Below are 26,376 nucleotides of genomic sequence, written 5' to 3'. Positions count from 1 at the left end.
AGTGTAGACCAAGCCTTAGAGACTAACAAATTTATTAGAGCATAAGCTTTTGTGGACTAAAGCCCACTTCTTCGGATGCATACAGAGTGGAATAAAGGCGCTAGTACTAAGGTCTTGTCTGCACCAGGAAAATCTCTAGGCTTTCTGCATTGGTGCAGTTCCATTGTGGAAGCTGTAGTATAGGAAAGCACAGGCATTTTTACCACTGTGTTGTCTAATCCACACTCTGTCTATACTACAGCTTCAATCACTGCTACCAACAGCGCAAAACCTGCTGACAAATGAGCCTGGTGGAAACACATGCTAAGAGGTATGCAAAATTCTCCTATTCATGTTAAAGCAGTGATAAATGTTTATTATCAGGCTTCAAAATAAAGCAAAAAAAACAAACCAAAACCAAAACCCATTTCACTAATAATGGTCATACCTGAAATAGCCAGCATGGCTACACAGGCCTGACATCCCATTCATTTGGAAAAGCAGTTGCCTAGGAAAAAGCTACAGGTTTTGACACAGCCGAACGTTCTTTTGGATTACTCAGAAAATTGAGATGATCACTGCTCTCCTTCCAAATATGGATAAGTCATGCTTAACAGTAGCGTTAGCTAGAGAGTGTTGAGACTCCAAACAGGGAAAAAATAGCTTTAGCTACAAGATGCTCTAAACAGCACCAACAGCACTTCAGGTTAATGAACTGAATAAACAACCCTTTTTGAATGAGCTTCCTTGTATACTAAATATATCTGGAAACAAATTATTTTATATTCTTCTTTGCGCTAAGCATCCTGCAGAAGTTACAGAACTTTGGGAGCGTAATTTCCTAGATGTCTATAGTAGTTGACTTGTGGGCCTGTTTTGGTGGAAAGGAAAAACACAACACTGAGACATCTGTTTTGAGGAAAGCCCACAAAGATTAACATGGACTTTACAAATGGATTCAAGATGAAGAAAGGTAGGTTGCGATTTGAGCCGACTATCCTTAGCAATAGCAACTTGCTTAGTACATCTTATTATAAAGGAAAATTAGCCCTTAGCAAAAGAATCATTAAACACCAATGCTTAATTCTGTACCTAGAATAGCACATAAAATATAGTTAGTTTACCAGGATTTCACCTCTGATATAAGGGAAGCAAACGGGACACTATTATTGGTTTAAAGTGCATCCAAGAGTTTGGAAATGAAAAGCAAAAAACCCCACAAAACTCAACCATCTAAAATTTTAACTGTTATGTTAGTGAATAAAAACTGAGAAAACATTTGTGGAGTGGGAAAAAATGAAAAGAAAATGTTGGGTTGCCATTTTCAGGGCTTTGAAGAAGAAAACTCCAGAGCTTTTACCTTTTCAGAAGCAGAAGAGCAAGAAACAAATCTAATGGGGCTTGCATCCAACCCTGCTGTGAATACAATCAGATTTCAAAAGGTAAATTGTACCAAGATACTATTCATTGTATTATGCAAACATCCAAAATGCAAAACTTGGCTCGGCAGGTTGGACAAGGCACTTGGCTTGATAGCCAGGTCTCTGGGTGCTGCTGATCCTGCCGGCTGGCAAACCATTTCCCCATGCAAGTCAGGCACCACATAGGACGACAGTAGCATTGCTGGCATTCTCCTTCGTTTGGCTCTTGGCAATTTTTAACAAGCTTGATATTTGCATTCATCTGCATACACCCTATACATGGCTCGAGCTCCTAGAGAGAGAGAAAAAGGGTAAAGAAGCAACACAGTATAGCAAATTATTGCTTTTATTGCTCTTCAACAACATTTACGAAGCTACTTGAAATGTAACGTTTGTTATGTATTCTCCTTCCCCCAAAAGGAAGGAAGATATATTGGGTGAATCCTGTCTCCAGTGAAGTTAATGGGTGTTTTTCAAGACAGCCAGGATTTCACCCACTGGGAGTTTTCCAGCAAATTTTGTATAACTGAAAAGGACAGACTATCTGGGCATTTATCCACAGTTAGTCATGTTGGGTGTGCACCTGCAGCCCCCTGGGGAAGGTGAAGGCTGGAAAAGACGGTTACTCACCGTTGTAACTGTTGTTCTTCGAGATGTGTTGCTCATATCCATTCCATTAGGTGTGCGCGTGCCGCGTGCACGATCGTCGGAGAATTTTCTACCCTAGCAACACCGGCGGGTCGGCTGTGGAGCCCCCTAGAGTGGCGCCTTCATGGCGCTGAATATATACCCCAGCCGACCCGGCGCCCCCTCAGTTCCTTCTTGCCGGCTACTCCGACAGTGGGGAAGGGGGGCGGGTTTGGAATGGATATGAGCAACACATCTCGAAGAACAACAGTTACAACGGTGAGTAACCGTCTTTTCTTCTTCGAGTGCTTGCTCATATCCATTCCATTAGGTGACTCCCAAGCCCAATTTAGGTGGTGGGGTCGGAGTGAGACATTGCTGTGTGCAAAACCGCTGATCCGAACGCAGCATCGTCCCTGGACTGCTGCACTAGTGCATAGTGAGCTGTAAACGTGTGGACTGATGACCAAACCGCCGCTCTACAAATGTCCTGGATCGGAACTTGCGCCAGGAAAGCCGTCGAGGAAGCTTGGGCCCTCGTGGAGTGAGCGGTGAGGTGCGGTGCTGAGACACCTGCCAGGTCATAGCAAGCCCGGATGCAAGACGTAATCCAGGAGGATAGGCGTTGTGAGGAGACCGGTAAGCCTTTCATTCGGTCGGCCACTGCAACGAAGAGTTGCGTCGTCTTTCTAAAGTGCCTTGTGCGGTCAATATAGAAAGCCAGGGCCCTGCGTACGTCCAGAGAATGCAAACGTTGATCCTGGCGAGTAGCATGTGGTTTAGGATGAAAGACCGGGAGAAATATATCCTGGTTGATATGAAATGGAGAAACCACCTTAGGGAGAAAGGCAGGATGTGGACGAAGCTGCACTTTATCCTTATGGAAAACTGTGTAAGGGGGCTCGGATGTAAGCGCCCTGAGTTCAGAAACGCGCCTTGCTGAGGTGATGGCTACGAGGAAGGCTGTCTTCCAGGATAGGTACAAAAGTGAACAGGTGGCCAGTGGCTCGAATGGAGGACCTGTGAGCTTGGAGAGAACCAGGTTGAGGTCCCACGTCGGAACGGGCTGACGTTGTTGTGGGTACATCCGGTCTAAGCCCTTAAGGAATCTAACGACCATCGGGTTAGAGAATACCGAGGACGCGAGTTCCCCTGGGTGAAAGGCTGATATAGCGGCCAGGTGAACTCTAATTGAAGACATCGCCAATCCCTGCTGTTTTAGGGAGAGGAGATATTCCAATATGAGAGGAATAGGTGCCTGTAACGGGGACGTGGCTCGTTGTTCGCACCAACAGGAGAACCGCTTCCACTTGGCCAAGTATGTGGTCCGTGTTGAAGGCTTCCTACTGCTCAGCAGAATCTGTTGGACAGAGTGCGAGCATTGTTGCTCTGCCTGTGTGAACCATGGAGCAACCACGCCGTGAGGTGGAGCGATTGCAGGTCGGGGTGACGCAGCCGGCCGTGGTCCTGAGAGATGAGATCTGGACACAATGGGAGCGGGATCGGTGTCTGAACCGAGAGTTCCAACAGTGTGGTGTACCAATGTTGTCTCGGCCACGCTGGAGCGACCAGAATTACCTGTGCCTGGTCTCTGCGCAATTTGAGCAGTACCTTGTGGACCAGAGGAAACGGAGGGAAGGCATAAAACAGGTGGTCTTTCCAGGGAAGGAGAAACGCATCCGAGAGGGAGCCCGGAGCTCGACCTTGCAGGGAGCAGAACACGTGGCACTTCCTGTTGTCTCGAGATGCAAACAGGTCTATCTGGGGAAACCCCCACTTCTGGAAAACGGAATGTATGATGTCCGGACGGATAGACCACTCGTGCGTCTGAAAGGACCTGCTGAGTCGGTCCGCTAAAGTATTCTGGACTCCAGGGAGAAACGATGCCGTGAGATGGATTGAGTGGGCGATGCAGAAGTCCCACAGGCGAATGGCCTCTTGGCATAGAATTGACGAACGTGCTCCTCCTTGCTTGTTGATGTAAAACATGGCCGTGGTGTTGTCGATGAGAACTAACACACAGCGGCCACGTAGGAGATTGAGAAATGCCTGGCATGCCAGGCGTACCGCCATCAGTTCCCGAACATTGATGTGCAGGGCTAGCTGGGATGCAGTCCACAGGCCCTGGGTATGGTGTTCGTTGAGATGGGCGCCCCAACCCAGAGATGAAGCGTCTGTGACCAGGTGCAGAGAGGGTTGTGGGGCGTGAAATGGCATCCCCTCGCAAACCACGTTGTGATCTAGCCACCAGGTGAGGGAGGTCAGGACCGAGTTCGGGACCGTGACCACCATGTTCAGGCTGTCCCGATGTGGGCGGTATATCGATGACACCCAGGTCTGGAGTAGGCGAAGCCGAAGTCTGGCATGCCTGGTTACGTAAGTGCAGGAAGCCATGTGACCCAGCAGGGTGAGGCACGACCTCACCGTGGTAGTTGGGAAGGCCCTGAGCCCTTGAATGAGGCTCGTGATGGTACAAAAGCGGCTGTCTGGCAGGATGGCTCGTGCACGTCTGGAGTCTAGGACTGCGCCGATGAATTCTATTCTCTGGGTAGGTTCTAGAGTGGATTTGTCCTTGTTGAGTAGGATGCCCAACTCGTTGAATGTGTGCACTATTATGTGGACGTGAGCTCGAACTTGCTCTTTGGTGCGACCGCGTACCAGCCAGTCGTCTAGGTACGGGAACACCTGTATCCCTTGCCGACGAAGGTACGCTGCCACGACAGCCATACATTTCGTGAACACTCTTGGGGCCGAGGATAGGCCGAAGGGAAGGACTGCAAATTGATAGTGCACTTTGCTTACCACGAATCGCAGGAAGCGTCTGTGAGGCGGGTAAATTGCGATATGAAAGTATGCGTCTTTCATGTCGAGGGCGGCGAACCAGTCTCCAGGATCGAGGGAAGGGATAATGGCCCCCAGAGAGACCATGCGGAACTTCAACTTTACTACGAATTTGTTGAGTCCGCGCAAGTCCAAGATGGGTCGCAGACCTCCTTTGGACTTGGGGATCAGGAAGTAACGGGAATAAAATCCCCTGCCCCTTAACTCTACTGGAACCTCCTCTATGGCCCCCATAGCAAGGAGCATGGAAACCTCCTGTATAAGAAGTTGCTCGTGAGAAGGGTCCCTGAAGAGGGACGGGGAAGGGGGGTGGGAGGGGGGAATTGAAGAAAACTGGATAGCGTATCCCCTCTCTACCGTGCGAAGGACCCAACGGTCCGAAGTTATAAGGGACCAAACACGGTGGAAGTGGGAGAGGCGATCCCGAAAGGAGGGGGCTGGATCCTGGGGGATGACTGGGGCGCCGTCCTCGACCGCATCTTCAAAAGTTCTGCCTGGGGCCTGCGGGTGGCCTTGGTGGCCCTTGGTTCTGACCGGGTTGAGGGCCGGTCCACCTTCGTCTACCACCTCGCCCTCGCCTCCGGGCAGAGTCCTGTCTCTGACGAGGTGGGGGGGGGGGTAGAAGCGCTGAGGCTGAGGCCTAAATGGCCTGCGCTGAGGACCCGCAACATGCATCCCCAGGGAGCGCATGATTGTCCTGGAGTCCTTGAGGCTCTGCAGGCGAGAGTCCGTCTTCTCCGAGAACAACCCCTGTCCTTCAAAGGGCAAATCCTGCAGGGTTTGTTGCAATTCAGGGGGCAAACCCGAAACTTGGAGCCAGGAGGTCCTTCGCATAGCGATGCCCGAAGCCAGGGTTCTCGCAGCCGAGTCCGCTATGTCCAAGGAGGCCTGTAAGGAGGTCCGAGCCACCTTCTTACCCTCCTCTACCAAGGCCCCAAACTCCTCCCTGGACTCTTGGGGAACCAATTCCTTGAACTTCCCCATAGAGTTCCAGGAATTAAAGTTGTAGCGGCTCAGGAGCGCCTGCTGGTTAGCCGCTCTAAGTTGCAGCCCTCCGGCTGAATAAACTTTACGGCCAAACAAATCGAGGCGCTTAGCCTCCTTCGATTTGGGCGCTGCGGCCTGTTGACCGTGGCGCTCCCTTGCATTCACTGATGACACCACCAGTGAACACGGCTGGGGATGGGTATATAAGTACTCGTAGTCTTTGGAGGGGACAAAGTACTTTCTTTCCACCCCTCTCGCTGTGGGTGGGATGGAGGCAGGAGTTTGCCATATCGTATTTGCATTAGCCTGGATCGTGCGGATCAGGGGTAACGCCACTCTTGATGGGGCATCCGCCGCGAGGATATTTACAATGGGGTCCTGCACCTCCACTATCTCCTCCGCCTGTAGGTCCATATTACAGGCCACCCTACGTAAGAGGTCCTGATGAGCCCGAAGATCTATTGGGGGTGGACCTGTGCACGACGTGCCCGCCACTGCCTCATCCGGAGAGGAAGAGGAAGATGCCTCCGGTGGTAAGGGATCCAAAGGAGGGTCCTGGTCTCCCTGCTCCTGGGCCGGAGCATCACCTGCCCTTGGGTCCAGGACGTCAGGTGGTGCGGACACGGAAGCCTCCATGCCCCCTGGTGGAGGGCGAGAGATGGTGGACTCTGGGGCCCTTCTATCGGAGTGACCCGAGCGAGAGGTTGAAGTTATTGGAGCCCCTTGCGCCTGATGGTACGCCCACGGGGTCCAGAACGACCAGTGAGATGGGCCATGAGCAGGGTCCTCTGCTACCTCCTGCCAATGGCCTATGTCTTGCTCTTCGGCTTGCCCCTGAGGGGGGTATGCCGATCTCGATAAGTCCTCAGAGGAGCGAGACACCGATCTCGATGGCCATGGCGGTGCCGAGTGCGCCGAGACGAATCCCGTGGGATGCGGTGCCGCACGGTGCCGGTCCGGAGATGTTCTATCTCTACGCGGTGCCGGCGATCGGTGCCGAGATCGCGATCGGTGCCGATGACCTCGCCGGTGCCGGGAGTCGGATCTGGACCTGGACGATGACCTGGAGTAGGCCCGGTGCCGGGAGCGGCCTCTCGACGTCGAGCGTCGATCGTATCGGTGCCGAGAACTACGTCTCGATGTTGATCGGTGCCGACGATCATAGCGGTGCCGAGACGTAGAGCGGTGCCGCGACGATGATCTTGGCCGCAAGTACGACCGGTGCCGAGGTGATATCCGGCGCCGGGACTGCGAGCGGCGTGGGGACCTGCTTCGGGACCTGGACCGGTGCCGCGGTTCCATCTCCTGCGATGGAGGGCGCATCAAGGCAGGTTTCCCCCTAGATTGGACCGGACGAGTCAACGGTGCCGGCGGTTGGGGCGGTGCCGGCTCCGTGAGAGCGATCAAGTCTCTCGCCGTCGCGAAGGTCTCTGGGGTCGACGGGAGGCACTGTATCACTGCCGGTCGCGGTGGTGACCCTGTCTGCACCGGACTCAACGGCCTCGGAGCCGGAGTCGACGGTGCTGGAGGCACCTGTTTCCGGTGCTCCACAGGCGGACGCGGCTCTACCCCCGGCACTGGGGGAGCTGGCGTCTTCGGCACGGAGGTCCCCGTCTTATGGGATTTTTTATGTCCCGGGGATAATGAATGGCGCCGAGGCACTTGCTGTGATTGCGGTGCCGACGAGGTCCGGTGCCGTGGAGGCTTGTCCGACGCCACTCGCGTGGTCGGAATGGTCGGTGCCGCCGGGGCACTGCGCACCGAGGTGCTAGGTGCCGGGGCCTGATGCGCTGATGGAGCGTCCGGGCTAAGTGCCGCCTCCATAAGGAGTTGCCGGAGCCGAAAGTCCCGCTCCTTCTTGGTCCTCGGTCTGAAGGCCTTACAGATCTTGCACTTATCTGTTTGATGGGACTCTCCCAGGCACTTCAGACACGAGTCGTGCGGGTCACTCGTTGGCATAGGCTTAGCGCAGGAGGCGCACTGCTTGAAGCCGGGAGCCTTGGGCATGAGCCCGGCCACGCGGCCGGGGGAAAAAGGGGGAGACAACCCCCTTAATCCCCTTTAACTATATAACAACTATTAACAAGTGAATAACCAACTATTTAACTATAAACAACTAGAACTATAACTGTGATGACTGAATAAGCTAGGGAGAGTGGAGAACAGCTACGCCGCGCTCCACAGTTCCAACGACCGTCAGGGGCGGTAAGAAGGAACTGAGGGGGCGCCGGGTCGGCTGGGGTATATATTCAGCGCCATGAAGGCGCCACTCTAGGGGGCTCCACAGCCGACCCGCCGGTGTTGCTAGGGTAGAAAATTCTCCGACGATCGTGCACGCGGCGCGTGCACACCTAATGGAATGGATATGAGCAAGCACTCGAAGAAGAAGAACAGTTATTAATGGTTTTATTAACAATAATAATTTGCATCGCCATTGGGCTTTCCAGCCCAGACCCTTAAAGCATTTACGTGGTCCAGCAGATAGGGCACTAAACTGGGAGGATTACACCTGAGTTCTATTCTCAGCTTTTTCAATCATTAGTGTGGCAAGCCACCTGGGCAAGTCACTTAACCACTCTGTGCCTGACTTTGCTCATCTGTAAAATGGCCTTCATCATATTTACCATACTTTGTACAGCCCTTTACTCTATAAATGAAAAGTGCCAAGTATTATTTATAATCAAATTAGTCTCATACTTCCCCTGCAAGATATTATCTTCATTTTACAGAGGGGGAAAACTCAGACACTGAGGGATCGAGTACCTTGCTTAGAGTCACTCAGAAAGTAAGTCTCAGAGCTAGGGAGATACCCTAGATCTCTCAATTCCCATTTCTGTGTTTTAACCCCCAAATCATCATCTCTCTTTTTCAATGTAGACCATTACTTATGGTATCAGTCAGTATCAAACCAAAACCCAGAAGCTCAAGTACTTTACACCTAAAGATAGCACAAGCTAAAAGGACTGAAATAAAGTGACTCTCTCTCAACCCAACAGCTGTACAGTTCTGAGCCTGAATGTTTGTTTCCATTGACACTTGGTCCTTATTATTACTGAAGAAAAGATTCAAAATATTGTTTATAATGAAAATAAGGTCCAGATTAGGAATCATTAAAGGATAATAGCCCAGATCCATAAAGATGTTTAGGCACCTAATTTCCATTGATTTCAAAGGATATTGGGTATTTAAAAACCTTTAAGGATCTGGGCTCAGATCTAAAGTAACTTAGCTCTCCAGAAATACAAGATGTAAGGTGTGAGACTAGCTAAGGCAAATTGTCAAGGCAGGGTATGCCCATCAATTTCAGTTATTAATAGGAGTTGTGACTTCAGCTCTCTAGACAACATATGGAAATTTAACTCCATCATTTCCAAATTCCCCAGGTAAAACCCTAGCGTTGACATTAAATTAAAATAAAACTCCTTATTATGATATTTTCCATCCTCCCCCAAACTTAATCAATCAATGGCTTCTCTTGGAGCAAACAGCAGAAAAAACAGCCAGGTTTACTTTACTAAATATTTACTGAACTGTAAGATAACCACTATGCAAACACAGTAATCATAGATTTGACTAAGCCAGAAACTACAATTATTATAATGTCAAGTGATTAGAAACTCCCACCTGATTGCTGGGAACAGGGTATGTCGGATTAATTTCCACCAGCGATGTAAAGGTTTCCAGAAACAAGTCACTGAGGCTCTGATGTATCACAACGTTAGCTGCATTACGGATTGGAGCATGAAGTTTCTCTCGTAGTTCCCCATACTCTGTGGAGTTCAACCTAAAGAAGAAAGGATGGAATAGAATGTCACCTCATCATCCATTTAAGTAAGAAGAGAACATTTATCTTGCTTGCTACTTTGAAGCATAACATCAAAGAAGCGAATACCTAGAAAAATTGTGTAGCTTGGTGCAGTCTGGTATCTAGTCAGAATAAATAAACTTTGGGCTTTTTCTTTTTTAAATAGGTAGTAAAAGGAAAAACTTTATTTTCCTTTTCCACAGGTCAAGACAAACCCTGAAACCCTAAACTTGTTCACTCTTTTTTTAATTGTTGTGGTTGGTTCATGTGGGACCGTATTTTCAAAACTGGCTTCTCGTCTTGAGTGCCCAACTTGAGACACCTTTGGCTTGTTTCTTCCAAGATGCTGTGCACCAACACTCCCACTGATTTCAAATGGAGTTGCAGGTCTATGACACCTTGGAAAATCATGGCCAAGTTCAGTCAAGTTGGGGGTTCCAAAAATTGGGACACCACAACCGTGAAGCCACTTCTGAAAATGTTGGTTTTAAGCATGCATGAAAGGGGCTAGTCTGACAATCCTGAAGGGTGAAGCCATCCCTTTAGCTACAGGACAGATATAACCTGGACAGTGCGTGCTTCTCACACTGGCCATCATCATGCCTCAACCAGACCGAGATGTACAGCTACTAGGGCTCAGAGTGTAGTTCGGACTTCATGCCCATTCAATTCTTTGGCCTGTCTGCCAAGACTGCCAAAAGGGGCTATACAAGAGATAAATCAAAATATTACATAAAACCAAAATAAACCTTGTTCACCAGTAAGTGTAAATCAACTTACTGAGTTGCTGCAGAATTTACATACGTTACCTTGCCCAGTCCCTTCCTCGACCCATTTGCACTCACCCATTTACATCATGTCTAAATTCTAGTTTGTAAGCTCTCTGGGGCAGATATCAGTTTAGTTATTGCTCGTCAGGCACATATCACATAGCTAGGTGCAATACAAATAAATAAATAAATTAGGGTTGTTGATTAATCGCAGTTAATTCACACGATTAACTCAAAAAAATAAATCGCGATTAATCGCAGTTTTAATCGCACTGTTAAACAATAGAATACCAATTGAAATGTATTAAATATTTTAGATGTTTTCATACATTTTCATATATATTGTATTCTGTGTTGATTAAAATCAACGTGTATATTATTTTAAAAATGATAATAGTATTTTTCAAGTCACCTCATACAAGTACTGTAGTGCAATCTGTCATGAAAGTGCAACTTACAAATGTAGATTTTTGTTACATAACTGCACTCAAAACCAAAAAACAATGTAAAACTTCAGAGCCTACAAATCCACTCAGTCCTACTTCTCATTCAGCCAATTGCTAAGACAAACAAGTTTGTTTACATTTACAGGAGATAATGCTGCTCTCTTATTTACAATGTCACCAGAAAGTGAGAACAGGCATTTGCATGACACTTTTGTAGCCGGCATTGCAAGGTATTTACATGCCAGGTATGCTAAACATGCTCCTTCATACTTCGGCCACCGCTCCAGAGGACATGCTGCCATACTGATGACGCTCATTAAAAAAATAATGCGTTAATTAAATTTGTGACTGAACTCCTTGGGGGAGAATTGTATGTGACCTTCTCTGTTTTACCTGCATTCTGCCATATATTTCATGTTATAGCAGTCTTGGATGATGACCCAGAACATGTTGTTCATGTTAAGAACACTTTCACTGCAGATCTGACTAAATCAAAGAAGGTACCAATGTCAGATTTCTAAAAATAGCTACAGCACTCGACCCAAGGTTTAAGTATCTGAAGTGCCTTCCAAATTCTGAGAGGGACAAGGTTTGGCGCATGGTTTCAGAAGTCTTAAAAGAACACCACTCCGATGCGGAAACTATAGAACCTGAACTACCAAAAAAGAAAATCAACCTTCTGCTGGTGGCATCTGATTCAGATAACGAAAATGAATATGCATCAGGCCCCAGTGCTCTGGATTGTTATCGAGCAGAACCCGTCATCAACATGGACCATGTCACCTGGACTGATGGTTGAAGCATGTGCATCTGGCACGTAAATATCTTGCAACACCGGCTACAAAAGTGCCATAAGAACACCTGTTCTCACTTTCAGGGGACATTGTAAACAAGAAGCGGGCAGCATTATCTCCTGCAAATTTAAACAAACGTGTTTGTCTAAGGCCTTGGCTACACTTACCAGCTAGTTCGACGGCTGGAAATCGAAGTTCTGGGTTCGACTTATCGCGTCTAGTCTGGACGCGATAAGTCGAACCCGGAAGTGCTTGCCGTCGACTGCGGTACTCCAGCTCGGCGAGAGGAGTACCGCGGAGTCGACGGGGGAGCCTGCCTGCCGAGTGTGGACCAAGCTAAGTTCGAACTAAGGTACTTCGACTTCAACTACGTTATTCACGTAGCTGAAGTTGCGTACCTTAGTTCGAATTAGGGGGGTAGTGTAGACCAAGCCTGAGTGATTGCCTGAACAAGAAGTAACTGAGTGACTTGCAAGCTCTAAAATGTTACGTTGTTTTATTTTTGAATGCTTTTTTTGTACATAATTCTACATTTGTAAGTTCAACTTTCATGATAAAGAGATTGCACTACAGTACTTGTATTGGGTGAATTGAAAAATAATATTTCTTTTGTTTTTTTACAGTGCAAATACTTGTAATCAAAAATAAATAAAGTGAGCACTGTACACTTTGTATTCTCTGTTGTAATTGAAACCAATATATTTGAAAATGTAGAAAACATCCAAAAATATTGAAATAAATAATATTCCATTATTGTTTAACAGTGTGATTAATCGCGATTAATTTTTTTAATCGCTTGACAGCCCTAAAATAAATAAATGAGTGTTAATTAGTGCCAACCATTGTACTGCTTTGTATGTAGAATTATGGGTAACACAACTGAGATTTCATGTTTCACATAGGCTATCCCTACATCCATTAGATCAGGGATTGGCAACCTTTCGCGGGCCGGGCCGGTTTGTTTACCTGCCGCGTCCACAGGTTCAGCTGATCGCGGCTCCCACTAGCCGCGGTTCGCCGTTCCAGGCCAATGGGGGCAGCGGGAAGCCGTGGCCAGCACATCCCTCCGCCCATGCCACTTCCCGCCACCCCCATTGGCCTGGGACAGTGACCCGCGACCAGTGGGAGCCGCGATCGGCCGAACCTGTGGAAGCGGCAGGTAAACAAACCGGCCCGGCCCGCCAGGGTGCTTACCCTGGCGAGCCGCGTGCCAAAGGTTGCCGATCCCTGTATTAGATGGTAACAATTCTGTATCACTATTGTCCAGCAACATTGACCGTGTTCACATTAAGCTATTTTTGCTGAAGTTGCCCACCCTTGCTACCACCAGTTTAGCTCCAAAGGTGGTAGCCACAGTGGCAATGCTAGTTTAGATATGGCTCCTGGTGGCCCCTATTGTTTTAAGCACTGCTCAGCACAGATTACCACAACATGGGGCTTAAAACCTGTGGTAGAGGGTAACTTGTCTATACTAGGGCTCTCATATGTGCTATCACTGGTGGAGCTAAACCTGCGGTAGCAAAAGTAAGAATCTGTAGCAAAAAATGTTCTAATATAGAGAAGGCCACAGAGGTAAAGGCTCTACATCCTACTGCTAATTCTCTGAGCTACCCATGTTCTTTAACTAAGATTTTCGTTTTTAAACCTGCTCTTCCCCCATTTTGAGGCAGCACAGTGATACAGCAATTTTGCTTTAAACAATGATGGCACACAGGAAAAAATCAGGCTGTGAAAGGCAATTACTGCTGGATCTTTCTAGGAAACGGATGCCTCTAACACAAAACCCCTACATTGGGATTGTAATTTCAGGAGCATGATGAAATCTTATTTGGACCGTGCAGTTTGCAGGGACACAACTAGCTCTTTGGTTCTGTCTCAGCCAGAACCAATAAAGAATACTGTTCCATTACTAGAAAGAAATCTTTCAAGGCTAAGGCTAAGGTGATTTAACAGATCAAACTCTTGTCTACAGAGATATAGTCTCTAGTACTCAGCTTTTCAGCCTTTAAAAGTTAAGCTTAAATACTGATCATATGTATCTGAAAACAACACATCCTGCTTTGACTATATCTTAACTTCAGTAGACTGAGAACCATTTTGATAGGTAATTTAACCTATGATAAAGTAAAATTAATCCTGCCTCAGCAGAGGGGGATGGACTAAAGGGCCTCCTGAGGTTGAGGTCCCTTCCAGCCCTACATTTCTATGCTATTTTAATGTAGGGCTGCAATCACACTGAATAATACTTCGTTAACGTTACAATATGTAGGAGTCTGCAAAAAATAAAAACGGAAAATGAACAGTTCATGAGGCCTACACCTAGGAGATACTTTAAATGAGACATTCCTGGGATAACATACGTGTTCGTAATGTGCTGGCTAGAACGTGTCACCACTGCCCTTGGCTGAATGGAATCACATCTGCTCAAGTGTTTGTGATGCTACTTTCTGGTGTCTGCAGACTACAGAGTGGATAAATGCCCTAACCCCCAATGTTTTCTGAAAGTTCAGGGGGAGAGAATCAGATACACCTGACTTGGGAGAAGGCTGAGAAGGGTTTAATGAGCAGAAATGGGCAGGGCGTGGGATTAACCGGAGCAGCAGAAGAGTAGAGTACTGGAGAGCGAACTAGTCGTGCGCAGAACTGCAGCTGCAGGCAGGTGCAAGAAGCCTTGCAGTGGTTGGAGAAGCACAAAAGGCAGGGTACCAGGAGCAGAAAGGGAAGTCCAAGTGTTGTTTAGCACCGCTGGCCAGCAGCAAGATGGTAGAAACTGGGGCTGGGCGTGAGGGTCAATGGAGAGATGTGTAAGAGAAACTGAAAAAAATCAATCAACTGTGTGAGAAAGGCATGATACAGCCCTTTGGAGAGCTGCTCCAGTGCACTGCTAAATGAAGAATTATAGCTAAAGGTAATGTTGCTGATAGCAAGTAGAGGTATTCCTTCAGTGCAAATGGTAGAGGCCTGTGTGTTCAGGGCAGAAGGTCCTAGGTTCTCATGTAGAACATATGTGATGTCTGGGGCCTTGTTCACACAAGTGAATTTTTACAAAAACTTTCCACTGTTGCCAGCAGTGGTGCAGCTCAGCCTGTGGGTATGTACCCATACTGCACACAGTGGGAAGGGGAAGTTTTGTCGTATGTCCTATTATGACTTAGTTATGTTACATCTACATTACACTATGGAGATTTGCTATTTTTGCATTTTCTTATTACAAGAACTTTCTGATTTTATAAAAACTATTCTTGGTGCTAGTTTATTTAGCCACAAAAGGAAAGCCCTGATATTTCTTTGGAAAAAATTACCAAGGTAAGTGTCTGATTCTTAACAGTGGATGTGACTTTACTATTGCCTCATTAAAACACAATTGAAATAATCAGCTAATGAATAATCTTTGTGTCACCACCTTCAAAGCCCTACACACATTTGCCCCTTCCTACTTATACTCCTTTGTCAAGGATTGCATTGGGCTCCTCCCTTCCCCGCACAATCTCCACAGTTCTGCAAATGTTCCAGCTTTGTCAGTTTTTCACACAATCACCCTTGTGCCTTCTTTCATGCTTCCTATGACCTCCCTGAGCTATCCTGCAAGGGTCCTGCCCGGTCCACTTTTAAATCTCTCTTAGACACACCTCTGTCATGCTGCAAGTCAAGCTGATTTGTATATAGGTTGTCCATTACTGTGGCCTTTTCCTTAAACTCCGTTTACTTAACTGTCCTTATACTAAGCTCCTAGAAGTAGGGACCATCCTTTTTCAGGGTTTGAACAAGGCATAGTGGATGCCACTGTAAATAAACAACAACACACTGAAATTGATGGATTAGTATCTTAGATTCTATAACCTGAATATATCTGCTATTCTAGTTTAGACTTCACAGCCCACTGACATTTACGATTTAGTCTGTCAGTCATATCCACAGTCTGTCCCACAGACTAGAAGCTTACAGATTCAGCTATGTAAATGGACACTGTCAGCTACTTTTTCAAATATATAGTTTTGAATATCCTTTTAGAAGCATGAATAAAAACAAACAGGGCTTTGTTTGTTTACTCCTTTGTGAGACAGCATTACTAAGGATGTCAGCATCACTAAAAATAGCCTTTGTTAACTACATTTTGCTGCAGAACTATAGGTTCATCTAGCTACATAAACAGTGACTTGTAAAACAAAAACAGCAATAGAGAGGGACAGTGTAGAAAACAGAGAATTGGTATTTACAATCCAGAGGACATTCACTAAGAACATAAAAATGGCCATACTGGGTCAGACCAATAGTCCATCTAGCCCAGAAGCCTGTCTTCCGACAGTGGCCAATGCCAGGTGCCCCGGAGGGAATGAACAGAGCAGGTAGTCATCAAATGATCCATCGTCTGTCCCCGTTTCCCAACTTCTGGCAAACAGAAACTAGGGACACCATCCCTGCCCATCTTGACTAATAGCCATTGATAGACCTATCCTCCATTAACTTATCTAGTTCTTTTTTGAAACCTGTTAGTGTTTTGGCCTTCACAACATCTTCTGGCTAGGAGTTCCACAGGTTGACTGTGTGTTATGTGAAGAAATACTTCCTTTTGTTTTTTTTAAACCTGCTGCCTATTGATTTCATTTGGTGACCTGCAGTTCTTGTGTTATGAGGAGTAAATAACACTTCCTTATTTACTTTCTCCATACCAGTCATGGTTTTATAGACCTCTATTACATCCCCACCCTTAGTCATCTCTTTTCCAAGCTGAAAGTTCCAGTCCTATTAATCTCTCCTTATATGGAAGCTAGCAGGATTTTAAATTTAAAATCAGGTGAAATTTGGGGCCAAAGTTACTTGTCCACTCTTTAAATTAGGTTTGCTTGCAATATGTCATTGTGATACCCTTACGAGATGTGGTTGTGTTATGTATGTTTCAGAGGAAGAAGGAAATCATGGATGAATCATGGCCAATTTTGCTAGAGTCACTGATTTTTATCACAATTTTGACAGAGAAGGTTTTCCCTTGTTCCCTCTTCTCCCCCAGAGCTCTTCTAGTGGCTTCCCTCTCTTTAACATGCTCTGGGAATGAGTGACTTGTTCCTCTGATTGGCCAATATGCCTTCATTGCCTTACAGAGTAGCAATCTCCCTGAACAACATTTTCCCCCTGCACGTTGAGGGTACTAGAGACAACTTTCTCTGTGGGCGGCAAAGGGGAGGTGTCAACACCCTAAAAGTTTTGGGAACTGTCACAGCAGCAGCAGATATGACACATGTGCTTCCCTAACCACCAACAAATAGCATATACTATGCAATACGGCATAACATTGCAAGGTTAATTTGTTTTACCGGATATCAAAAGCTTTCACATAGGGATTAATACTGGCAACACGGATGGTGAGGAACTGCACGGGCATGTTTGAATCAGGTGAGAGTTCGTGTTGTCTGGAATCTGTCACTGTCAGATGAATGTCCTGCTGTTGAGCAACATGTAAACTGTAGGTGGTCACTTTCATTACCCAAGTGTCTGTAACAATCACTCTTGCTCCTGGTGCTCCAGTAGCAAACTTGTCAATCCTCCTGAATTCTGTATTGATGGAAGAAGCCACTGCCCGCCAACCAGACTGTGGAAGAGCATGAAAGGCAAGTGTCCGAGCTAAAGGATGGTTATCCCAGCCGTTTTGTGACCAGTAATATGCCAGGAGGCCGGTGACTGTTGGAGCAAGAATAGCCAGCAAGAAGAAAATTTTCCAGCCTTCTGAGGCCTGGTAAAAATAGAAAAGCTGTTTCTCTGGTGCTGCAAAACACATGCCAACGTAATAACCTGCAAAGAAAGATATTTGCTTTCAGAAGACAATAGATATAACGAAGATAATATTTTTACTTCAAGGTCCAAGAGACACAGACAAGGTTTTCAGCTCGAGACCAAAAGACCAAAAACATTAAGACACTTGATCACGGCCTTGGATAGGCCAAAAGACTACTTACACTTGATCTTAGCTCACACACATTCACACCAATTGATCTAATAGTTCATCTGGCAGGCTTGCTCCACTCTGGGTGACTTGTTTTTTTTTTTTTTTTTAGGGTGGTGACTTCAATTCCAACTTTCCTAGCCTGAGTCTTTAGAAGGCATTTATTTTTACCCAAATTATACAGTTAGTAAAGGGAGGTCATTGCAGTTTGCTGAGTAAATAAAACCATATCCCTATATAACATATAGTCAAACACAGCCAATTGAGAGTTACCAAGAATAAAAGTCAAGTGGTATGGTAATATGCAGGTCCCCAAGATGGACTTAACTCCATTATTTAAAATTTGACATTTTTTTTTAAACTTTATAATAAATGGATTCAGAACTTTGCCTGCACCACACTACCATCCTGAACTGCCTTTCTGTGCTTGCTTGCTTCCTTCTCTGGGGTTAGTTAATGCTGCCGGAGCAGGTCTTCTGATGACAACAACAGACGGAGAGAGTTTCTTGACCAGTGGTGCTGAATGGTTCAGTTTCACAATTCACATGTAAATGTGATTTCATACCTGTGAGATACAAGATTTTTCCTCCCACAATGGATTACTTTGTTTAACACTACAGGTCAAGTATTATTTATGTTCACTTACACTGCCTTATTAGAGCGGTGTAGAGACACAGGGCACCATGGGTGGGGAGAATGCAAGACTGTCTTTATTTTCTGTTTACACAGAATTTTACCTCCCTTCAACATGCACCCTAGGGGCCACTTTCAATAGCAGCTCACATCTAACACCCAAGCAGAACCTTGCTATTTGCACCATTTGCTGGGAAACCCATTATTGATTGTCAGATTCTGCAAATTATGAAGTAATCAGTCAGTTAAAAGGTCAAAAGATACTGCTATATCTCACAGTATTTTTTCATTGACATGTAGTTTCGTTTTATTTATAATATTCTGTAATATCTGAGTAAATATTCTATAAATTCATTATAAAACAATGAACTCTTAGTAATACCAGATCTCACTAGAGCTTTCTGATATTAGATTTCCACTCATAGGCAGGGCAAGACCATGGTTATTCTTGTGGAAATTAATGAGATTCTGATGCAGATGAAGGAACTGCCTTACCTCACAAGTACTTCAGATGTGTTCCTGGATTTGCTAAAGAGACAGAAGCATGTAAAGAGCCAAGCCCTCAACCTTCAAGATCTGGTTCTTGCCTTCCTTTAGCCCACACAGCCATACCCATGTCAAACTCAGTGCAGACAAGGCTACATTCAGTAAAGAAGTAGGGATGCAAATCACAGCAAGTGAAAGTGATGAGAAGGGGAAACCACACTGTCGGGAGATTGACTAAATGATGGCAGACCAGGGTCCAGGGCTTTCCACACACAAATAGTCACTGCTAACTGAAGATGCAATGGGACAGTCCGACAGCAGAGACTGTACAAATACCTATTTTAATTTGCTATCACTGTCTTCCTCCTTCTTACCACACAACCTAGCTATTATTACCCCACCCCTCCTTCACTGCAGCCCCCTGGCTATTTCCCTCCATCCCCTCCCCTCAAGCTATATTCCCCCTTCTCCACAGTCCCTTAGTTAATCTCATCCAACCTCCTAACTGTTCTCCTGCCTGGCCATCCTCCCATCCTTCCCTACAGCCCCCTTGCTATCCTCTCCCATCCCCTTCCCCTGGCTACTCTCCCCGCCACTTTCCCCCTCCTCCCACTACACTTCCCCACCCCTATAGCCCCCTAGCTACTCTCCCCCCCCAGCCCTTCCCCACAGCCCCCCCCGCCCCGCTACTCGCCCCCCAGCCCTTCCCCACAGCCCCCCCCGCCCCGCTACTCGCCCCCCAGCCCTTCCCCACAGCCCCCCGCCCCGCTACTCGCCCCCCAGCCCTTCCCCACAGCCCCCCGCCCCGCTACTCGCCCCCCAGCCCTTCCCCCAATCCCCCCGCCCCGCTACTCGCCCCCAGCCCTTCCCCCAATCCCCCCGCCCCGCTACTCGCCCCCCAGCCCTTCCCCCAATCCCCCCGCCCCGCTACTCTCCCCCCAGCCCTTCCCCCAATCCCCCCGCTCCGCTACTCTCCCCCACAGCCCTTCCCCACAGCACCCCTCCCCGCTACTCTCCCCCACAGCCCTTCCCCACAGCACCCCTCCCCGCTACTCTCCCCCACAGCCCTTCCCCACAGCACCCCTCCCCGCTACTCTCCCCCACAGCCCTTCCCCACAGCACCCCTCCCCGCTACTCTCCCCCACAGCCCTTCCCCACAGCACCCCTCCCCGCTACTCTCCCCCACAGCCCTTTCCCACAGCACCCTTCCCCGCTACTCTCCCCCACAGCCCTTCCCCAAAGCCCCCCCGCTACTCTCCCCCACAGCCCTTCCCCAAAGCCCCCCCGCTACTCTACCCCCCCCAGCCCTTCCCCACAGCCCCCTCGCCCCGCTACTCTCCCTCACCTCTACAGCCCCCGGCTAATCTCCCTCCCCGCAACTCTCCCCCTCCCCACAGTCCTTCCCTAGAGCCCCCCCCTCGCTACCCCCCTCAGCTCCCCTCCCCCCCAGCTGCTTCTCCCATCCCCAGCCCCGCTCCCTCCGTGCCCCAGGCCCCGCCTCACCGAGCGGCAGCAGGCCGTGGGCCAGCATGGTGCCGGTGCTCCTCCGCAGGTGGTAGTGGACGAAGGCCGCGTCCTCGCTGCCCAGCCAGCCGGCCAGCAGGTTCTGCACGGTGAGCCCGGCCGAGCGGAACTCGTTGGGGGTGAACACGAAGCAGACGGCGAACACCAGGTAGGCCAGAGTGAAGGTGACGGCGGGGCTGTCCATGGCCCCGCGCCCTGCCCGGCCGGCTCCAGACGCGGCTGCGAGTCCGCCCGGCCCGCTCCGCTCCAGACGCGGCTGCGAGTCCGCCCGGCCCGGCCGCCGCGCAGTTCCCTGGGAGAGGAAGTTGTGCGGCAAGACAGAAGGCGGCGATCCCCGGCGTGGTCTCCGCCCAGCGGGACACCAGCCCCCAGCAGAGCCGGCTCGGGACCGTCCCGGGGGCGGGGAAGCTACAGCGGGCTGCAAAGCCAGGAGAGCCCCCCCGGACCGTGAGCAGCCTTCCCGGCCCGCCGCGAACTCTAGCTCGGCTTTCGTGTACAAGTCTCCGGTTCCTAGCCCGTGTGGCGCGAGCCTTGAACACGTAGCCAACTCCTGAGCGAGTTATCCAAAGTCCTCCCACAAGCACCGGGCTTCTGGGCTTCGAGGTCCAAAAACTTCATTACAATCGGCCCCTTGATTTTTTAGGCAGAGCCGTGGCCATTTCACACAACGAGGCTGTCCTGCGTGCCCCGGTTACTACTCGGCTGGTGTAATTCCCTACTAGCTCACTGCCTGTGGCTAAGTCAGTTCCTCTACTGAGAAGCCGGCCGGCAGCATGAGCTCTGGTCACAGGGGCTGTACAAGGGACTGACAGCAGGGGATCGATCCTGAAACTGATTCCTGTGGTCTTGGTCAAGTGAGGTAACCAGCATTTTCCAACTTGCGCACTTAATGTTAGGCGACCAACTCTAGAGGTGCTGACCATTGCTAGCTCCCACTGACTTAAATGGGAGCTTTGCGTGCTCAGCACCTCTGAGAATTAGGCCACTTTTAATTTGAGTATTTTACTGGCTGAGTTAAAAATGGTAAGGGCTAATCTAAATTCTAAACCAGCTAACTATTAATGACAGGTTTCAGAGTAGCAGCCCTGTTAGTCTGTATCCGCAAAAAGATGCTCTAATAAATTTGTTAGTCTCTAAGGTGCCACAAGTACTCCTGTTCTTTTTGCTAACTATTAATGTGCATATAGTGTTCCTTGGAAGTCAGTGGAACTCCACAGGGGTGTATGGCTTCTTCTGTAGAACTGGGGCCATGACTGAACAAACCTTCCTCTGGGCTTCGGTGTGGTGTGTTTGTGTTGTCCGTCTGTTTAGATTGTGAGCAGGGAGGGACTGTCTCTTAATATATGTTTGTATATTGCCTAGCCAAGTGAGGCCAAGATCCTTTGGGTACTACTGTAATACAATAATAACTCGTAATAACAACTGCAGGAAGAAGTATTTTCTTCTACAGCACCAAGTGCGCTGTCTGCACTTCATAATAATCATAATCATTAACACTTTCTGTTGAAAAGCAGAGAAAAGCTGCATAACTCCAGATGTATAACAGAAAGAGCATCACACAGTGTTGTAACCTGCCATTAAATAAATAATAATACCCACCCCCCCCAATGGGTATCAAACCCCAGAAACATTGTGGAGCCCTAAGTGAATATGTTTTTGCTGACAGAGAATAGAATTCTTGGTCCTTTTTACATTTTGGCAACACTTGTCTTGAATGACCTTGTTATGCCTAGAAAAATATATTGAAATTAAACTGAATTTCAGAAATAAATAAGTTTTATTGGCTTGGTGCTTCATAAATACCAAAGGTCCTTATCCTGCAAAAGGGACCCACTTGTGCATACCCCTTGTTCACACAAAGTCCTGTACAAGTCCAGGGACTGAATCCTGACGTGAGGTCAATGCAGGTGTAGTGATCCACCTACCAACGACTTATTATGGCATTGGATCACTTATTATGGCATTTGTGCCCATGTGAGTGTAAGAATCCTTGCAGCATTGGGACTTGAAATAGATAATTGCAATATTTATATTGCAGTAAGATTTTTAAATAATATGTGTGTGGGATTAAAGTAATTATTTGCCCAGGTTAATTTTTGTTGTAATAGAGATAGTTGTGGGGCTGTTTCAGTGACCTATGCTCTTTATTAGTAAATATTACAGCCTGTTCCTTGTAGGAAACATTTATTTGAAGCAGAATATATTTAGGTCTCTCATTGGCTTTCCTGAGCTCACCAACATCACCCCCTGCTTCTGAGCCCCCTGAAGCCAGTGGGGAGAATTTGGTGTTTAGCTACCGGGAGCGAGATGAAAAAGTTCTCCTGTTACACCCTCATCCCTAGAAAACTACATTTCCCAGCATGCCTCACGCAGCATCGCTTAGTTCTTGAGAGACTTAGCTGGGGAGCTTTTATTAGGTGGGTGCCCCTCCCCCAGCCCCCTCTTTGATTGGTCTGTTCATACCGAGGCCACCTCTGACTTGATAGGTTTCTGGCCTGTCATTGGCAGAGTCGAGCTAACGTTGACATTTGAAATCCTGAAGCGGGTGCTGCGGCGAGTGGTGTCGGCTGGTTGTTTGCCGGTGAGGGGGAGCGGCAGCGGCAGCGGCGTGAACAGGGGAGGCACCCGGGCAGCCGAGCGCACAGGCAAGGGCTCAGGCCTGGAACTCGCCGGCAGGTAGGAGCCCCTCCTTTCCCCCGGTGTGAGGAAGCTGGCGGGGTGGTGTGGGAGCCGGGAGGCGCTGAGGTGTCGGGTGGGCTCCCCGCTGAGGGAGCCTGGGGCGTGGTGCGGGGCTGGGAGGGGGATGTGCGGGGTGGGGGACTAATGGGGTTCCCTAGGCATGGTGGGTTTGGCTCCTGTCGACCGCTCCCCCCCCCCCCCTCTCTCTCGTCTGTCCTCCCTTCGCCGTTGTTTCAGCTCAGTGGTAACGTCTGTGGCTGCTCGGTGTGGGAGTCGCTGCTCCATTGTTGGCTCTGCTGGTAACCGAATGTCCTGGTGATGCACCAGAAAAAAAGGCCATCTTTTGTTCCCGTGAGATGCGTGACGGGGACGTGGGGGACGGGAAGGGGGTTTAATCATCAGCTGACTTGGCAGTGGCATGACCGGGATCTCCTCCGCTCGCTGAGGAGGGTGTGTCACTCTAAGCCCGCGCCTTTGAGTTCTGTATTACCTTGGCAGACTTGCCTTTGGGGCTGGGACTTACTAAACATGATGACTTTTTGTGGTTGGGAAGTCTGAGTAAATCAGCCTGGCAATCATGTCTTCTAGTTGTAAATAAAAAAATATTTTCGTTTATGTTTGCTGCTAACTTAAATGGTTTTTTTTTTTTGGGGGGGGGGGGGGGGTTACATTGATATTATCATCCCAATAACTGCTCTTACTGAGTGCTAAATACTGCCAGAAAACTTAATTTTAAAAAAATGTGGCATGTTTTACACATGTGCCCAAGGTATCTTTTAAATATCAATGTTATTCTATGACTGATTCTCAACCTATTTATCGTTGTGGGTCACATCCAGCTCTCTGTGTATTATGTGGGCCACATCCACACAATATATACTACCTGTATGGCCCTGAGGATGTCATATGGGCTGTAGCTGTGTGCTGATTGGGCCCCAAGTGGTCTGTGGGTTGAGAACCACTGTTCTATGAACTGTACATAGACAACATGCACATGCCAGTATAGAACACTGGGCGTGCAAAGCATTGAAGCTACCTGTTCTTCATGTCCTGTGTTCTGCTGAACAACTGAAGGCATTGTTCATAATGCTCCACAGAAGTCTCTTCTCTCTACGCTGAATAGTCAATGCAAACTTTTAAGTATGCACAACTGTATGAGTATTTGGGTACGCTGTTGCCATGATCTTAAAGTTTGACATATATGCCAAAATGTACTACTAAACAGTTTTAGCTGCACATCTTCTAATTTCAGGTTTTGTGCATTCTGAGGCATTCACAGCACTTGGTCTGAGAAACTTGAGTTGACCTTTTTAATCTAATGATATTGACAACTCTGAATATGCAATTGCAGATTGGCATCAATGCACTTAATTATCTCCTTCACTAAAACCTAAAGCAATTAAATGTTAAATTGTTGAGATTTTATCTATACAAGGCAGAAAACTCAGTGGTGGCTTTCACATTCTAACCTAATCACATTTACACGTGACAATTCTTATTCAGTTGTATCTCATAGTATACTAATATTTATGCAACTGGATCAAGTTATAGTTTTCACAGCAATTAATTAACTTGTGTAGGTAAGATCTCAACCAAAGCTTACATTAAAGTAGTCCACTCTCTGCAACACTACTTCCGATATCAAGTATTTACAATGACTTTGTTTCAGAATGTAGAAATGGCTGCTAATGTATGGAAATCTGGATATATGTGGTGTGTGCATATACAGTATCTTTAACTTAATGCTGGATCCCTGTTGTGCACATCATGTCTTTTAATGGTCTCTTATTGCCTTTTCCAGCACAAGCAAAGGCAGCTACATTAAATAAGTAAACAAGTTTTTGAATGGTCCTTGTTGTGTAAAAAGATCTGGTACTAAAAGGATGCTGTCAACTTAAATCCTATCTTAAACTTTTTATTTTATACACTGACTACTTAGACTATTACAACTACAGCGCTAAAAATTCAGTTCACTGCTGCTCACAGGTTTGTGTGTGTGTTCACCCCTCACACACGCTCCCCCGCTCCTCCATTTGGCTTGGACAAAAAGCAGTGAGGTTAACTTCACTTGAAGATTCTCAGAGCTGTAATTTGGGGCCAAAGTTTGAATTGACACAGTCCCTTTAAAACAAGATGACTAAAAAGAATAGCAGACGTGCTTTAAATCCTGCTAAACTTTCTTGCATTCCCTGTCCATTTAAAAAAAACAAAAAACCCTCATAGATAGTTCTTAAACATTCAAGAGTAATACTAAGCATCCGTAACTATTATCAGGGTCCTACCCACAAAAAGACAAACTAATGAAAAGAGTGTCTGTCAGAAATTGCCAGAGTTAGTGTCCAGTGCCAGGATCAAAAACACTAGCATTTATAAAAAGAACAGGAGTACTTGTGGCACCTTAGAGACGAACAAATTTATTTCAGCATAAGCTTTCATGGGCTACAGCCTACTTCATCGGATGCATGCTGTGGAAAATACAGTAGGAAGATAGAGATATATATATATCTATATATGCACACACACAGAGAACGTGAAACAGTGGTTGTTACTATACACACTATAAGGAGAGTGATCAGTTAAGGTGAGATTTTATCAGCAGGAGAGAAAAAAAAAAACTGCTTGTAGTGGTAATGAAAATGGCCCATTTCCAGAAATTGACAAGGAGATAGGAGGAAATATGTGTGTGTGGGGGGGGGTGGCGGGAAATAAGCATGGGGAAATCGTTTTATTTTGTGTAATGGCCCATCCACTCCCAGTCTTTGTTCAAGCCTAATTTAATGGTGTCCAATTTGCAAATAATTCCAATTCAGGGAGATTGAATGTAACTCTTGTACATTGGCCAAACCGGACAGTCTCTACATAAAAGAATAAATGGACACAAATCAGATGTCAAGAATTATAACATTCAAAAACCAGTTGGAGAACACTTCAATCTCCCTGGCCACTTGATTACAGACCTAAAAGTTGCAATATTACAACAAAAAACTTCAAAAACAGACTCCAACGAGAGACTGCTGAATTGGAATTAATTTGCAAATTGGACACCATTAAATTAGGCTTGAACAAAGACTGGGAGTGGATGGGCCATTACACAAAGGAAAACTATTTCCCCATGCTTATTTCCTCCCCCTCCCCTCCCATAGTTCCTCCTATCTCCTTGTCAATTTCTGGAAATGGGCCATTTTCATTACCACTACAAGCAGTTTTTTTTTTTCTCTCCTGCTGATAAAATCTCACCTTAGGAGAGTGATCAGTTTATAGTGTGTGTATAGTAACACTCATTGTTTCATGGTGTGTGTGTGTGTGTAATATATACCTATTGTATTTTCCACTACATGCATCTGATGAAGTAGGCTGTAGCCAATGAAAGCTTATGCTGAAATAAATTTGTTAGTCTCTAAGGTGCCACAAGTACTCCTGTTCTTTTTGCGGATACAGACTAACAC

At 47.1% G+C, this 26,376-nt stretch overlaps 2 protein-coding genes across 6 annotated transcripts in view; one reads left to right on the top strand and one right to left on the bottom strand.

The window, feature by feature from the left end:
• Positions 1-332: 332 nt before the first annotated feature.
• Positions 333-20,788, bottom strand: TMEM129 (transmembrane protein 129, E3 ubiquitin ligase). Its single transcript, XM_005292398.5, has 4 exons — positions 20,231-20,788; positions 16,983-17,457; positions 9,480-9,639; positions 333-1,692 (listed from the first exon to the last, which is right to left on the bottom strand). Exons 1-4 carry the CDS (start codon positions 20,433-20,435, stop codon positions 1,444-1,446), a joined length of 1,089 nt encoding a protein of 362 aa, XP_005292455.1. The 5' UTR covers positions 20,436-20,788; the 3' UTR covers positions 333-1,443.
• Positions 20,257-26,376, top strand: part of TACC3 (transforming acidic coiled-coil containing protein 3) — a 27,477-nt gene continuing 21,357 nt past the window's right edge. For 3 of the 5 annotated variants that reach the window (XM_065597141.1, XM_065597138.1, XM_065597137.1), the window contains exon 1: positions 20,259-20,399. The gene's annotated coding sequence lies outside the window, so the exon portion shown is untranslated. Of the gene's footprint in view, positions 20,400-22,759; positions 22,928-26,376 lie in introns of those variants that run through there. The other 2 variants (XM_065597136.1, XM_065597135.1) reach the window with 2 other exon arrangements.

The sequence above is a fragment of the Chrysemys picta genome, chromosome 5, assembly GCF_011386835.1.
Source record: "Chrysemys picta bellii isolate R12L10 chromosome 5, ASM1138683v2, whole genome shotgun sequence".
Classification (NCBI taxonomy): Eukaryota; Metazoa; Chordata; order Testudines; family Emydidae; genus Chrysemys; species Chrysemys picta.
This window is presented reverse-complemented; position numbering and strand designations above follow the sequence as displayed.